Here is a 14,673-nt window from a genome sequence, read left to right on the forward strand (position 1 = left end):
TCAGTGCCACCGTCTCGGCCCCGTCGCCCCCCACATGCCAGCCCGCTCCGTCGCCGCCGGGCCATGGGAGCGCGTCCCGCTCAGCCGCCCCTATTTCACCGCCGCTGTCCCGCTCCGCCCCCGCCCGCCTCGGCCCCCGCCCCGGCCCGCTCCGGCCGCGGGGAGGAGCAGGTGCCCGGCCCCGGGGGACGCGGGAACGACCGCGTCCCCGGAGCGGCGGGGCCGCCCCCCTCCCCGCTGCTGGAGCCCGGGAGCGATCCCGGCCTAAACCCCGGTTCTGCCCGGCACCGACGTTCTCCGGCACGCGGAGGACGGGGGTGCGCGGGGTGGCGGGTGCCGGGCCGGAGGAAAGCAGCCCGGTGGCCGCGGAGCGGCTCCGCTCAGTGGGCCGCGGGCGGCCGGGCCGTCGAGGTTAAACCCGGAGGAGCTCCGTGGCCTTTTCTGTGCTATTTTTAAGCCCCGGTAGCCAGGGAAGCTGTGGCAGCCGGAGGTGGGAGGGAGCAGATGCCAGCGGGAACACGATCCCCGTGGGCTGCGGGGCTTGAGTAAGGATGGGCTCTGTTTGCAGAACGGGCCTCGTATCCTTGCTTCCTGGGAGGCAGCAGGGCTGCGGGGGCTCCCGGCCTTCCTCCGTGTGGGATCCGTCCTTGCACTGCTGCAGCACATCCCGGCCCCACGTCCTCTGTCCCAGAGACACGGGGCCATACAGGCCGTGGTAGCTCAGGCACCAGCAAGCATCAGGCTCCAGCTGGACCCCCTGTGTGCTGCTACCACTGAGCACATGAGGAAGGTGCTGGTACCTAGCAGGGAAGTGCTGTGGAGATAAGCTCACAGAGAGGCCAAGGGACTGCAGTCCATCATGCAGCAGCACAGCAGCTGCTCAGGGCCACCGCAAGGTGCTCAGTGCCTGCTGGAGCTCCCATGCCCTTATGGGAGCAGGTGCCATCCCCGTGCGGTGCCTGTGCTGCCCTCCACTGCCCTATGGCACCTCTGGGTCCAGTGCACCCCTCTGCCCGGGGATGGCTTTGGGGTGGGAGCCAAGGGAGTTCTTCCCCCAGCCATGTGCAGGAGTCACAGCCACCCGGAGGGCAGAGCGCTGTTATTGCAGAGGTCGTCACCACGCGGGGCCTCCAGGGCTGCCAGCCCGTCCTTGCAAGAAGGTCTCCTGGGGCCACCCCTCAGACACAAGGCCCCACTGGTGCTGGAGCAAAGGGCTCTCCCTGGGGCCATGTGGCTGGAAGGGGGGACGGACCGGCCCTTCACTGTGAGGGCAATCCTGTTCCTGTCCTGAAGCTATTTCCTCAGAGGCCTCGGGCAGAGTTTACATTCCTGGGATGAGCATCCCCTTTCCGGGTAGCATGAAGCAGAGACAGGATTGGGAAAATAATATTTGGACGCTGGTAACCTGTGACCAGCAACATCCTCCTGTAAGCAGGGGGCATCCAGCAGGGGCCCAGCCATGGGACAGGGCTTGGGGACAGTGCTATAACTGCACCCTGATATCTGCCACACGAACTCCCCGGGGCTCCAGATCCACAGACCTTAGGAACAGGGCTCAGTGACTGGCTGGGGGCTCATGGAAACGTTTCCTGACAGGACAGATGTGGCAGCCACAAAGCTAAGAGCTTTGTCTCCAATATGTCAAGCAAACCCGTGCCACCTCACTGCTCTGTTAGCAGAGCTTCACCCCACTGCACTGAGTGGTATGCACTTTGCCATAGTCCTGTGCTGGCATCAACATCCCCCATGGGAGTCTTCACCCCTGTAAAATCTCACCTTTGGCATCTCAGGTGAGAACAGCCCAAACAAACATCCTCATGTCCCTGTGAAGCCAACTGTCTCCTGGCCCTCCTGCGTCACCTACTGAGCCCTCAGAAAACACCCTGGAAACCTCAGCTCTGTATTTTTGTGCTGCAGCTATTTCTGGCCCACCGTGGGTCAGTCCGGAGCCCCGTGTGATGCTGTGCCCGAGCAGCCTCAGCCAGCAGTGCTGAACCCCACCACAACGGGACCCCCATGGCCACACGTCATAGGGATGTGACACACTGCACTCCTTGGGCCTTGTCCCAGAACACCCCTGCATTGCCAGCGTTTCTCCTGAGGGAAAAAGCCTGTGGACTCCTGGGCCCCACAGTACTCCCCAGAGCTTGGCCAGGTCTGGCCTCCTGTGCCTGGCTGCGGGCAGCCCCGCGGTTTCTCCTCCCAGCCCAGGTGCACAGGGGATGTGTGTGCTGAGCAGCAGGCTGACAATAGGGGGAAATGGGCCGTGCTGCGCACCTCGAACATTGTGGCTGTTGTTGCTGCTCGAAGCAGGCGGAAGCGGCTGCCCTTAGTCAGCCCCGGCTGCACGTGGCAGGAACTCTGCTGTTTATTTTGGTTCCCCGGGATGGACCTGGCCTCCCTGGGGACCCATGGCCTCTGTAGGGCTGATGAGGCTGCAGACACCTGATGGCTGCCCTGTGCTGGCACAACAGCAGGGCTCAGCACGCACTCTGCCTGTGGCACTGTGCCCCAGGCTGGCTACAGGGAAACCAGAGCTGCCTCAGAGCACAGGGGGCACAAGACCCATGAGGGCAATCCCAGCAGTGCAGCCGCACCCCACTGATATCCCACTGGAGAGTTAAGGGGCGATGCCATCAGCGAGCAGCAATCTGACACAGCAAGACCTGAGTCCTAGGACACTGAGCCAGTGGCAGGCACTGCTCAGCTCAGCATCTCACACCAAGTGTGAGCCTCGTTTGGCACTGAGGCCAAGCCCCATTCCCACAGAGGTGAAGCTGTGGGCAAGGTGATGCCGGCAGCAGGGAGGGTTAAGCCAGCTGGCTGTCTCCCAGCTCCGCCGTGACATGGCTGCACCAGGGCAGCGCGTGGCAGCTGGTGGGAAGTCACGGAGAGCACATCGTGCTGGTCGGCTGGCGGGGACACATTGGGACACGGTGTTTGCAGGAGCAGGGTGAGGTTAGGGAGCTGAACCGCAGCATCAAGTATACGTGGGTGCCTACAGGTAAGCGCTGTCTCAGCAGCTTCCCAAACCGAGCCTTCCAGACCAAGTGTGTGGTTGCTGTGCCCAGGCAGCAGCCCCTTGTGCCAAGCTGATGAGAGCCCCCACGCAGCCCCTGTCCTGCGCAGCCCCCCAGGAGAATGGGTCTGAATGAGAGCTGGAGGTGACTTTCCACTAGAGAACAAAGCTCTTTCTGTGTACATCTCCCCTCACGACACACCATGAAGGCTTCATCAGCCCTGGGATGAAGGTGGTGGGAGTCTAACAGGGAGGAGCGGCGCACGTGCTGCCTTGCTGCGTGCCTCTGCCCACCACCTCCCAGCACAGCCAGTTGCGGGCAGGGGCTGCCAGGCATCCTCTCCTGCCAAACGAATGTGATCCACGCCCAGCCCAGAGCTTCTGGCTGCTTATCATGTGGATGCAGTTCTCCTACTTTTAGCTGTCATAATATTGACACAAAGCAAAATAATAGTGACGGCAAGCCCCTGTCTGGTTCTGGAAGGCAAACACATAAGGAGAGGGGGAGCAGCAGGTTTGCTATTGTGCAGAGCAGGCTCCCAACCTCTGCTCACAGCACCAGCGCAGCAATGGGACGCGGGGATGGCGTGCGCGGGCTCTGCACTCAGCTCACCCCAACAGGAGTGAACGTGTGCATCGGCAGGGCTTCGTCCCCAAGCCCTTCCCAGAGCGTGGGTGGAGGGGTGGCTCATCTCTCTCTTTCCCTGAAACCTGGCAGCCACTGAATAGCTCGCATCACCCGCGGCAGACAATGAGTAAAGCGAGCCCGGCAGCCAGCTGCAGCGCGAGGAGCGCGTGAGTGGAGGAACTGCGCAGAGCTGGCCGGTGACCAGGAAGCAGCCCAGACTGCTGGTGTCACGGACCCTCGGTGACCACAAAGCAGCTAGGACGCATTTTGTCTCCCCCAAAGGGCCTGGCTTCCTGGAGCAGCGATGGTGGTGCCAGGTTTGCCTGGGGACTCCCCTGAGCTCATCCTGGAGGGATGCACGTCGGCAAACCCCGGCACCGCTTCCTCCCCAGCCCATCCAGCCTGCTGCGTGCCCTCTGAGCAGGGATGGGACCCAGTCACCACCTGCATGGTGCCAGCCAGTTTTCTGACTTGCTCTCCTTAGCGCTGAGTGACACCGATGCCTTTTCTGGCTACAAAGGCCCGATGTGTTGGTTGTGGTGCTGGGGCCAGCATCCTCTGACCATCCCTGCAGCATGCTCCCTCAGCCCTCTCTTGAGCTTGTTTTCCTACCTGACAGCTGGCTTCCCCCACACTTCCCTCACTCTTCCTGACCAGCCTGGCCTTTGAACCCAGAGCCTCCAGCTGCCGGTATCCCAACCAGGGACCTGGAATAGTGGCAGAGTAACAAGTTGGTGAGCGGGGCTCCCTGCCCAGAACAGGCACTGCAGTGCCAGCTTCCTGTGCCTCTCTCTCTTGTCCCCAGGGTCACGGCCCAGCCTGCACAGCCCACTGGGGGCACAAGTGTGGGCTGCTTCCACAACAGAGTCTAGAAAAACCCTGTGACTTCCCAGCCTCGGCCTCTATTTTAAGGCTCTGAAAAGGAGGGAGCAAGCAGCAGACATGCTGGCAGAAGAGATGATCCCGGGACCGGATTCGGAACCACCTACTTGTTTCCCTGAGGGATTGAGGACTGTGTCAGCATTGCCAGGCCTGCCTGTGGGCACCATGCTGATGTGAGGGTGGGCCATCAGCTCTTTGCCAGGCAGAGGCTGGGGCATATGCGTGCGAGTTGCTGAGCAGTGAGCTGTACCCAGTCATTTGCTATCTCGAGGCACTGAGCTGGTCCTATTACCCCACCCTCAGAGCACCCCCAGCAAATCCTGCCTGTTTCTTGCTGTCCACTTCAATCACACTTCCCTATAGATGCTCCTTCACGGAGCAATTTTTGCCAGGCTCATCTGCAAAGAGCAGCAGAACACCTCCTGGTACCTACGGAGTCAGCCATGAATCTCAAGCATGTTAACACTGCCGATGACTCAGGCCATGTCTTCGTGCTCCTCCAGACGCACAGAGCTGTGTTTCTCAGCTATTCACATACCTGCTTTTGATCATCAGCTATTTGTTTGGGGTTTTTATCATCTTTTCCTGGAAGCTGAAGTATTCACCATGCGCTCAGCACTTGCTTCAGCCTATCATTTCCAGTTCCTCTGCTTACTGTGTGACACAATTTCTTCCCAGTAACATGCAGAAAGCACCGGTTTGGGCTCCCCCGGCCCTTCAACAGAATCACTCCTGTTTCATTATAGTTCTGCCTCCATGGCTGCACAGCCTTGTCTGCCACTGTGACTGTCACAGCTGCTGCCTGGGGCCATTCCTTTGAACATAGACCAGAGACACTCCGGGGAACCCAACTCCTCAGGCTGTGGTTTGTGTTCCCCCTGCCATCACGTGTTGTACAGTCCTGAACTCCTCCTCTGCCACTCATGCCCGAAAGAACCTTTGGCACCCAGCAGTCACCCCATGCTCCTTTTCCCCATGTCACCTATCCAGCCTGTGCAATCACTGCTGTGCAGACAGCCACCTTGTTATTCCTACTGGGCTGTGTCTGCTGGCTCCCGCATACTGGCTCCTTCCCTTCATCTGTGCTGAGCGTGAGCAGCTCACTTTTCTTATCCGTGTGTTACAGACGAGTCCAATTACTAGAGTTCAGCAAACTCCAATTCCCTTCCCTGGCATTTCATCCAGCCCACTTGATCCTCAGAGAGTTTCTAATCCAAACAGCCTCCTAGCACACGATGTTCCAGTGCTCCCAGACTCTACCCAGCCTCTGTGCTGCCTTCTCCTCCCTCGCACTAGCACTCAGGGGATTGCATTCAGTCCCCAGGGAAGGATAAATGCAAAATTCATCAGGCAGAACAGACAGTGTCTCCAGTTGCCACCCCTAAGAAAGAATCCTGAATACCCCAAATTCAAAGGGACCCACAAGGATCACTGAGCCCAGCTCCTGGCTCCCACACAGGGCCACCCAAAATTGAAACTCTGTCTCAGGGCATTGTCCAATTGCCCTTTGAACTCTGGCAGCATGGGGCCATGACCACAGCCCTGAGCAGCCTGAGTCCATACAGCGCAGAGCAGAGCAGGACAACCTCTCCCTCACCTGGGGGCAGTGCTGGACCTGGTACACCCCACAGTACAGTTGGCCCTTTGGGCTGTCAGGGCACTCTGCTGGCTCGTTATCAGTTTGCAGTCCAACAGAGCCACCAGAGCTCCTTCTGTGGGGCTGCTCTGCAGCTTCTCATCCTCCTGCTCTGTCCCATGCACAGAATCAGATAGTTGCTCTTGTTAACCTTCATGCAGTTGGTGATCATTTCAAATTTTCAAGACCTCTCTGCAAGGCCTCTCTGCCCTCAAGAGAGTCAATAACTCCTCCCAATTTTGTGTCATCCACTTACACAGTGCAGCTTCAGCTCCTGAGGAGCAGTGCACCGTGCTGGGCGTGAGATGAGCCATGCCCCAGCTCCTCCACAGGCACAGAACATGTGTGCATCTGCCTGGCTCTGCCAGCCAGCTCATCCCCTCCTCAGCTCCTTCACCCACAGCATTGCTCACACGGCAGCTGGGAGGCCGCTGCAGCCAAGTCTTCCCAGGGGCATCTGGGTATGCCAGGGAAGAGAAGACATGCAGAAGGCGTGACGTGCAGGAGGCAGACAAGAGAGGGGTTGCAGAGTTTAGCTTCTGCTCTGGACAGCTGCCCAGGACCCACCAAGGAGCTCTCCACCTCCACAGCCTGCTAGACAGCAAGACGTTACTGGATATACCAGGACACGAAGAGGTCTCCAGTCACCTCTCCACGTGTCCTAGGCTGCCCTGGCTGGGACCATGCCACCCTGCTTCCCCTCCCTCCTCACTCCTCCTGGGTGCTCAGACCGACGCACTGGAGCCCAGCGGCAGCTGCTGGCCCATGACAACCAGATGTCCCTCAGCCGCAGTCCTGCCAAGCAGCCAGAGCCGGGTGTATGCCTTCCAGTTCTCCAGAGAAAGGCAGCTTCTGGCTCGGTTCAGCTACAGCGGCCGCAGGCTAACCGCTCCCAAATCCCCATTCAGAGGCTTTCATTCATGAAATACGGGGCAGCGGGCTGAAAGCAGAACTCTGCCCCCCGAGGGACACCGGGCTGGCAGCTGTCCTCGGCTGGCTGCGGCGGCACTGCCCGGCGGGACGTGCTGCAGGGAACGGGCAGCGTGAGCGTGGAGCTCGCAAACCCTGCAGCCTGGCAAGGGCTGAGAAGAAACTGCCCCGCAACAGCTCCTGGGACTGGAGCAGGGAATGTAAACAGCCCGGCATCCACACGGAGGTCACAACCCCCGGACTGGTTTCCCTTCCTCTCGCTCCCTCCTGCCTAATCTCGGAGAGCTGCTCTGTTTATGAGCCAGATAAGTAAACAAACAGAGGAAAGCTCCAACGCAATGCATTTTTCTCTGGCCCATTCCCCGCGTGCCCGCTCCCAGGGTGCGTGCGTGGGAGCGGCGTCTGCATGCCGGCACCCAGCGGCAGGCACGGCTCGCGGCCTGGCTGCAGTGCGGCTGCGCAGAGGGGCAGCGGCGTCCTCCCGTGTAATGCGGCGGACCTCTCCAGCACAGACCCGAGCGTGTGACCGCCTGCCGCTCGGGGAATCCGGCCGGCCTCCCGGCACGCAGGAGCAACAGGGGACACCGGAGCAGCCCGGGCGCTGGGCGCGAGCTGCCGCGGTACATCGCCGAGGCGCCGCTGGTGTCCGGCTGGCAGCCTGCTCTGCTTCCTCGGCCCAGCAGAGCGGCGGGCCGGAGCGGCGCTGCAGCGTTGCGCCGTGGCCGCGGCGCGCCGGGAAGCGGACGAGACGGAGCCGCATTCCTGCCTTATCCAGGCGCTGCCAGCGGGAAGGGCCGGGCCGCCGGGAGCTGCGCCCTTCCAGCCGGTTTGCTTTGGCTCCCTGCGCCACGAGCGCGGCCCGCTCCAAAGTCAATGCCGCGGGCGGGCTCTTCCCGCCGCCTGGGTCCGGGTCGCCGCCCGTCTCCCGGGTAACGAGGGCGCCGGCAGCCCCGGCCCCGCGCCTCTCATTGGCCGCGCCGCTACGGGGCGGGAGCAGCGCCGCAGTGTCCGCCAATGGGGCGGCAGAAGGGCGGAAGCGGAAGAGTTTCTCCCGCCCGTGCGGCGGTGTTGCGGCCGTCGCCATGCCGGGTGCCGCCGAGCGCGGCTCGGAGCTGTCGGAGCAGATCGAGGCTTTCGTGTCGCGGCTGCGGGGCGGCGGGCAGAGGCCGCGCTCTGAGGACACGGCGCGGCAGACGCTGTCGCTGCTGCGAAAGATCATCGCGCACGGGCGGTGGGGATGGGCCGGTGAGGGCCGGGCTGCGGCCTGGCGGGGGGAGGGCGGCAGCGGGGAGCCCCGGGAGCTTTGGGGGCGGGGCTCCGAGCGTGGCCGGCGGGGTCCGGGCTCCCTCTGAGTCGCCCGTGTCTGCCCGTGCTCCTCGCCCACCCCGAAACTGTCAGAGCTGTGCCGAGGGCTGGGACTGGGCTTGGGCTTCCTTCTTTTGTCGGCAGAAGCTGTTTCTGTATGCAGTTCCTCGCAAAAGCTTCTTGGGATGTGGCTCCCACTTTTAGGTAGTTAATTTCAGCGTCCCGAGTTTGCCATCCTGTGCATGGGGTATACGTAAAGGTCTTTCTAAAAGCTCGGGATGTCAGTCAGAATGCTGCTCATCTCACCTGCAGATGAATTTCCTCTTTCTCCATACTCATCTCTTATGATCTTTCATAGGTTCCAAGTCTGCATTGTATGCAGGTGATTCACATTACCCAAAAATCCTCTGGTGCAAACTGTGGCGTTGCTTTTTGCACACATCTGTGCTTTGCCTTGGCGTTGTGTTACCGGTGTCTGACACGTGCACAGGGCAGCCGCAGGCAGTTTATAACTGAGACTGTGCCCTCTTTCAGGGGAGCTGATGGATCTGATCCGGACGGAGGGCCAGAGGATGACAGCAGCACAGCCATCCGAGACCACAGTGGGCAACATGGTGCGGCGTGTGCTGAAGGTCATTCGGGAGGAGTATGGCCGGTGAGGTGCTCCTTGTGCTCTCTCTGCCCCTCCAAGAACCCAGAGCAGGCTCCTGCAGAGTGTTTTGCTTCTGTGAGATTGCTTTTATCACCTGCTGTTCCATGTTCCAGCATCTTCTACAGAGGGATTCGATAAGTTTAATAATAGAGGGAAGGGACCAGTGGTTTTCACTACCAATGGACCAGTGGTTTTCAAAATAGCTGATGACATTTCCTTTAGTAGATGCAAAAGCTCCCCTCCCCAGAGCAGTTTGGGTTCTGACCTGGCCATTTCTACTGTATCCCCAGGAGGGTCTGTTCCACTGCAGCAGTAGCTGTGAGTACTGCTCTCCACCTGCTGTGCTTGGATGCAGCTTTGGGAAGCGCTCACTGGCAGACCTTCAGGTTCTGCCAGAGATGGCTAGGCAAGCTCTTCGGTGTGACGTGACCCCTGCATACGGTTTTCCTTCCTCTCCATTCACACCCTCGTGCTGTGCTGTGGGGATGCTAGCTGCTTTGTGTTAGGCTCTGCACCTGCATGCTCTCCTGAGGCTGAAGGGCTCTTTTTCTCTGCAGACTTCACGGGCGCAGTGAGGAAAGTGATCAGCAAGATTCCCTGCACAAACTTCTGACCTCTGGAGGACTGAGTGAGGATTTCAGCACTCCTTACCCTTCTCTCAGAGCAAACGTTATTGAAGCTATCAATGAGCTGCTAATAGAGCTAGGTATGGGCGGGGCTAAAATAGCTCATGAACAGAGATCTCTATGGGATGGGGCTGCTGCTTCCTTTTGCTCTTACCTGGAAAGACGACACCGAAGAACTGGGTGGTTTAATCTGAAGTAATGGGAGTAGGTGTGCTTTTTTTGGTTCAAAGAAGCATCAGAAACAGGGGTGTCTGCCCATGCTATTGGTTTTTTGGGAAGTCTTAAACTGAGCCCTGTGAAGTAGAGAATCAGCAGTCTGCCAAGGTTGGACGTAATCCCTATAAGCATTATTTCACCCTTTTGCCCAAATTACTGTGATGTGTTTTTCTTATCCTACAACCTTATCCTACAACAGACATGTAGAGCTCCTCCTGAAGCCTAGGTCTCCTTTCTACATGGTTGTAGTGCTGCTGAACTCTAAAACTGGAACGTCCATCATGCGGGCATGGTGCTTGTCTGGTGCTGGCACAGCCCACTTCTGTAGTGATGGAGCTTCTGCTCTACCAGAATTTGTAGAGTCACTCTGGTAAAATATGTTACTGAAGCACAGCTGCACAGATGTTGCTTTTGCTGGCTTCTTTTCCACTCATAACTTCATTCTGTTACAGAGGGCACCACCGATAACATTGCCATGCAGGCACTGGAGCACATCCATTCCAACGAGGTGATCATGACCATCGGCTACTCACGCACTGTTGAGGCCTTCCTGAAGGAAGCTGCCCGCAAACGGAAGTTCCAGGTCATTGTGGCAGAGTGTGCACCTTTCTGTCAGGTAAGGCCCGGGCTGTGTTGTCATATTGCATATACACATATTGTTGTATCTGGAGACAAGCTGTCAGCAGAACACCTGCTGAAGCGGAACGTTACAGGAATGCTTCTGCAGTTGAAAGATGAAAGACGACTTGTTGCTCTGCTCTCTGTCCTTCAGTCAGAGGGCTGTGTTTGTGGTCCGCTGCTTGATGTTTTCTGCAGTTCAGGCAGGGATTGAGTGCTCTACAACTGCAGTGCAGGAGCTGGGTTTCAGGGACACAATTATATTCTCCCTCTTCTCAGGGTCATGAAATGGCTGTCCGACTATCTAAAGAGAACATCGAAACTACGGTCATGAGTGATGCCGCTATTTTTGCTGTCATGTCTCGAGTCAACAAGGTAAGGAGGGCTTTGCTGCTGGTGGGAGTTCGTGGCAGGTTTGGTGCTTGGGCCTTCCAAATCACCTACAGATCCTATCTGTGATTTATGTCTTTCTTCAGTGATACTCAGAATTGTAATAATCCCTGTTTACAGATAGGGAGATGTTGTGCAATCCCTAATAACTGTGATGACTCTATCAGCATAGTGATAGTGATTTTCTGCCTGAGTCGCTAATGATCAGAAAAGTTGTGAGAATCCAACCCAGGAGAGCAATCAATCAAATGACCAGCTTACTTTTTAGGCTTGTAGCAGGACAGGGAACACAACCCAGCTTCTGCGTGGTAGTCTCTGCAGTAGAGCATGTTTGTCCTGTAAGTTCTCTGTGCTGGCATCACTGTGCTGGAGTTGTGCTCTTGTTGGGAGAGGAACATATTGGTGCAGAGCCAAAGCCACACGAAACAGATCAGGCATCCAGGTGCCCTGCAACTCCAGCTGCTTGCTGACTGCTCTGACAAACTCCATCTTACTCAGAAGGGTGTCAGCCAGGAAGCTCATCTTCCTCAGTTTGCTGTGGTAGATGCTCTCTAATGCTAATTTGTCTTTTAAGGTTATCATTGGTACAAAGACAATCCTGGCCAACGGTGCACTGATTGCTGTGAGTGGGACTCACACTCTGGCACTAGCAGCTAAACACCACTCCACACCACTTATTGTATGTGCCCCCATGTTCAAGCTCTCACCCCAGGTAAGCACAGCACCTCTTCAGTTCTGCACCTTCTTTAAAGAGAGATAAGGGGGTGATATTTGCTTGTGAAAGCTTAGGGTGGACAGCACCACATGGCCCAAGGTAGGATTGGTAGATGAGTCATCTCCTCCATGTAGTGCTGTTATTTCAGATAGGAGATCTTCACCCAGATCTGGCACAGGTCAAGGTCTCAAAGCTCTCCCTGCAATGCTAAATTCTTTGCAAAATCTGCTGAGTAATAGGCGCACAGAGTATAAGGTTGCCACTAGATGAGTGAGCCAGTGCTACTAGAGAGTGACATCACCATTCTTTTTCTTCTGTGTATATTTTTAGAAGTGAAAGATCCTTTGTACCTACAGAAGTGGCAGATGGAGATGCCCTCTATTTCCTATGCTCAGTATTTTCAGTGTTGTCAGATTAAATTGCAGACTGAAAAGTCACATCTCTGCTCTGGTTCCCCAGGCATTGCAAAAGGACAGACAGGCCACAGGAGGTTCTAGAAGTTCCTTTCACTGTAGATGCTACTGAAGTACTGGGCATGGGTACTTTGTGATTGTTGTAAAGAGCTTTATTGTTTCCTGGCAAATCTTCCACTGCTTCAGTTCCTTCTAGCACCCAGGATGTTTTCACTAGGATAATGAGATGCTCTTTATTTTCTTGACCTTCTTGTACTCTGTCTCATTCAGTTCCCTAATGAAGAAGATTCATTCCACAAGTTTGTGTCACCACAAGAAGTGCTGCCATTCACAGAAGGTACTGGTCAAGCCAGTCCAGGCAATGGTTGTTTTATATTCTATTTTATATTATAAAATATATTTGTTGTTTTGTTGGGTTTTTTTTTGTTTGTTTGTTTGTTTTTAATATTTGGTACAAAATGTTAATGTAACACTGTCTGAGACCCCAAATCATTTCCTATTATCTTAAGGGGAAAAAAAAAGTGCTGGGAACCATTCCATTTTATATGTAGCTTTTTTACTATAGAGAATACAGAAAAGTTTTTTTGGAACATTATCCATCTTTTTAGTTTTGCTTCTGGTCTGCATTGTTCAGCATTTTATTGTAGGATTGTGATAATGGTGCCAGACAGGTGGCAATTTCCTGTGGGACACAACAGATGCCCAACAATGACTGCAGCTTGCTCTTCTTCCTAAAACTCATGTAATTTCTTGAAACTTTGTTACTGAGTTTCAACAATCAGATCAGGTATTTCTGCAGTGAGTTTTCCACTCCAGTGTCCTCTTTAGAAAGGTGGCTGCTCACGGTCTCCCCCTTTCAGCTAGGAATGTTACTTTCAATGACACATTTTTGTGTGATAGACTTCTGAAACTACTAATATATTAAGTTTGGCTCAGGTTTGTTTTTGGCCTTATGAGCTTTTGTTTAGGTGGTAACTTTGGCAGCATTGGGATACAAATTCTACTTCCAATCAGCAGGTTTGCTATGAGTTAGTAAATCTGCATCAGAGAGGATTTGGGGCTACTATCAGTAAAAACTACCAAAAGAGCAGAGGATGTTGCTCCAATCCAAGATTATTGTATACTTATAATTCAAAGGCATTGGTGAGGAACTTGGAAAGGATTCAGGATATCCCAGTAAGGACTTCAGGATGTCATGGGCCCAACCAGTTTCTCTAGGAACTCAGGAAGATGTGCAGAAGGCTAAATATACTTTCTTTGGTTTGCTTATGTCTTAATACTGCTGCTCTTTTCTTTTCAGGAGAGATCCTGGCAAAGACTAATGTTCACTGCCCAGTGTTTGACTACGTCCCTCCAGAGCTCATTACTCTCTTCATTTCTAACATTGGGGGTAATGCACCTTCTTACATCTACCGCCTCATGAGTGAGCTCTACCATCCAGATGACTATGAACTCTAACACCAAGAAGCGTATTACTGTCCAAACGTGTCCAGTCTTTCTCTTTAGAAAGAGACAGCAGCTTATTAAAGCAGATGTTGCAAAGGTGAGTTGCTGTTGGGAACTGGTAGGGAATATGCTCAGCACAATCTTACCTACCAAAAAGCAGCAGAAGACAGTTCTTGTACTTGTCCTGAACCCTCTGCTTTGTTACGAGCCACGTGAAGATGCTAACCAATTTTGAAACAGCAAAATGTCATTTTCTGGGGCAGCTGAGCTGTTATTTCCAAGAGTGCTGCAATAAATGCTGTTTACAGTGCTCTCAGTGTTAATTATTTTCCATGCAGAATTAGTTTCCTTAAATAATCAGGGTTTTATGAGTGCAGTGAGCTGCCTGTACTTGTGCTGCAGAAGTAAGGTTAACGCGTGCTTTCACCTAAAATGTAAGTGCCAGTGACCTCATGCTTCAAAACTGAACTTTTGGTAGATCTTTTGGACAAGTTTTGTTAAGCTACTGAAATACAAATCAGTTATTTGGAAAATGCTGGAACAGAAATTCCAGATAGACTTCAGAAGGCCTGCCAGCAAGTTTGTTCGCCTCTGCATCAGAAGGCAAAACTCAAATTCTTGCTTCTCTGATTTTAGTCTGAGGGCCTTCCCCTCCTTTACTACCAGGTGACTGATTATTCTTCTTGGGTGGACATCTTGTCTCATTCTGAAACTTCATGCTTTTTGTGAGGGGCAGCATAGAACGGCTTAGAAATCTCAGGCTCTCGCAGGGTGATCAGATCATTTCGTAGCCCCTTTATCAATGTATGTTAATACACTACACCACAGCTGAGGCACCAAAGGAAAGAAGCTTCCACTCCTTGTTTTGTTTTACACAGAACAAAGCTACCAGTGATTATCATTTACTGTTTTAAAACGATCATGTCCTGTCTAGCTCAGAATGTGATACAAAATAGAACTGGAACCTGAGGAAAGAAAACTGTCTGCCTATTGTAAGAAATGCAGTGAGCTGTTTAGTTGTTTCTGTACACTGATAAAGTGGGGCTATGCTAGGGTTTAGAAATCATTCACTCAAGAATGCAAACTGCAGGGAAGTGGGAGAAAACAGCTGGGTGTGTCACTGATTGCCTAGTTAAAAAGACATAGGCCTACCTAAGCCTATGTCAAACCTGTTTTTTACTAAGAAGCTGGTCAGTC

General features: G+C 54.6%; 1 protein-coding gene across 1 annotated transcript; it reads left to right on the top strand.

Annotated features, from left to right (window-relative positions):
- The first annotated feature begins 8,162 nt into the window (after positions 1–8,162).
- Positions 8,163–13,786, top strand: EIF2B2 (eukaryotic translation initiation factor 2B subunit beta). Its single transcript, XM_042892983.1, has 8 exons — positions 8,163–8,340; positions 8,935–9,055; positions 9,610–9,758; positions 10,347–10,510; positions 10,792–10,887; positions 11,477–11,614; positions 12,301–12,367; positions 13,331–13,786. The coding sequence occupies exons 1-8, from the start codon at positions 8,178–8,180 to the stop codon at positions 13,486–13,488; spliced, it is 1,056 nt and encodes a 351-aa protein (XP_042748917.1). The 5' UTR covers positions 8,163–8,177; the 3' UTR covers positions 13,489–13,786.
- Positions 13,787–14,673: the final 887 nt, after the last annotated feature.

Source organism: Lagopus leucura, unplaced genomic scaffold (assembly GCF_019238085.1).
Source record: "Lagopus leucura isolate 7727_CA_CO unplaced genomic scaffold, USGS_WTPT01 Super-Scaffold_1, whole genome shotgun sequence".
In the NCBI taxonomy this organism is placed as follows: Eukaryota; Metazoa; Chordata; class Aves; order Galliformes; family Phasianidae; genus Lagopus; species Lagopus leucura.

Excerpts from the sequence above, each read along its gene's own strand:
- EIF2B2 (XM_042892983.1), top strand. The coding sequence starts at position 8,178 with ATGCCGGGTGCCGCCGAGCGCGGCTCGGAGCTGTCGGAGCAGATCGAG. Across the intron at positions 9,759-10,346 it reads TGAGCTGCTAATAGAGCTAG|AGGGCACCACCGATAACATT; the intron begins GTATGGGCGGGG and ends ATTCTGTTACAG. Across the intron at positions 12,368-13,330 it reads AGTGCTGCCATTCACAGAAG|GAGAGATCCTGGCAAAGACT; the intron begins GTACTGGTCAAG and ends TTTTCTTTTCAG.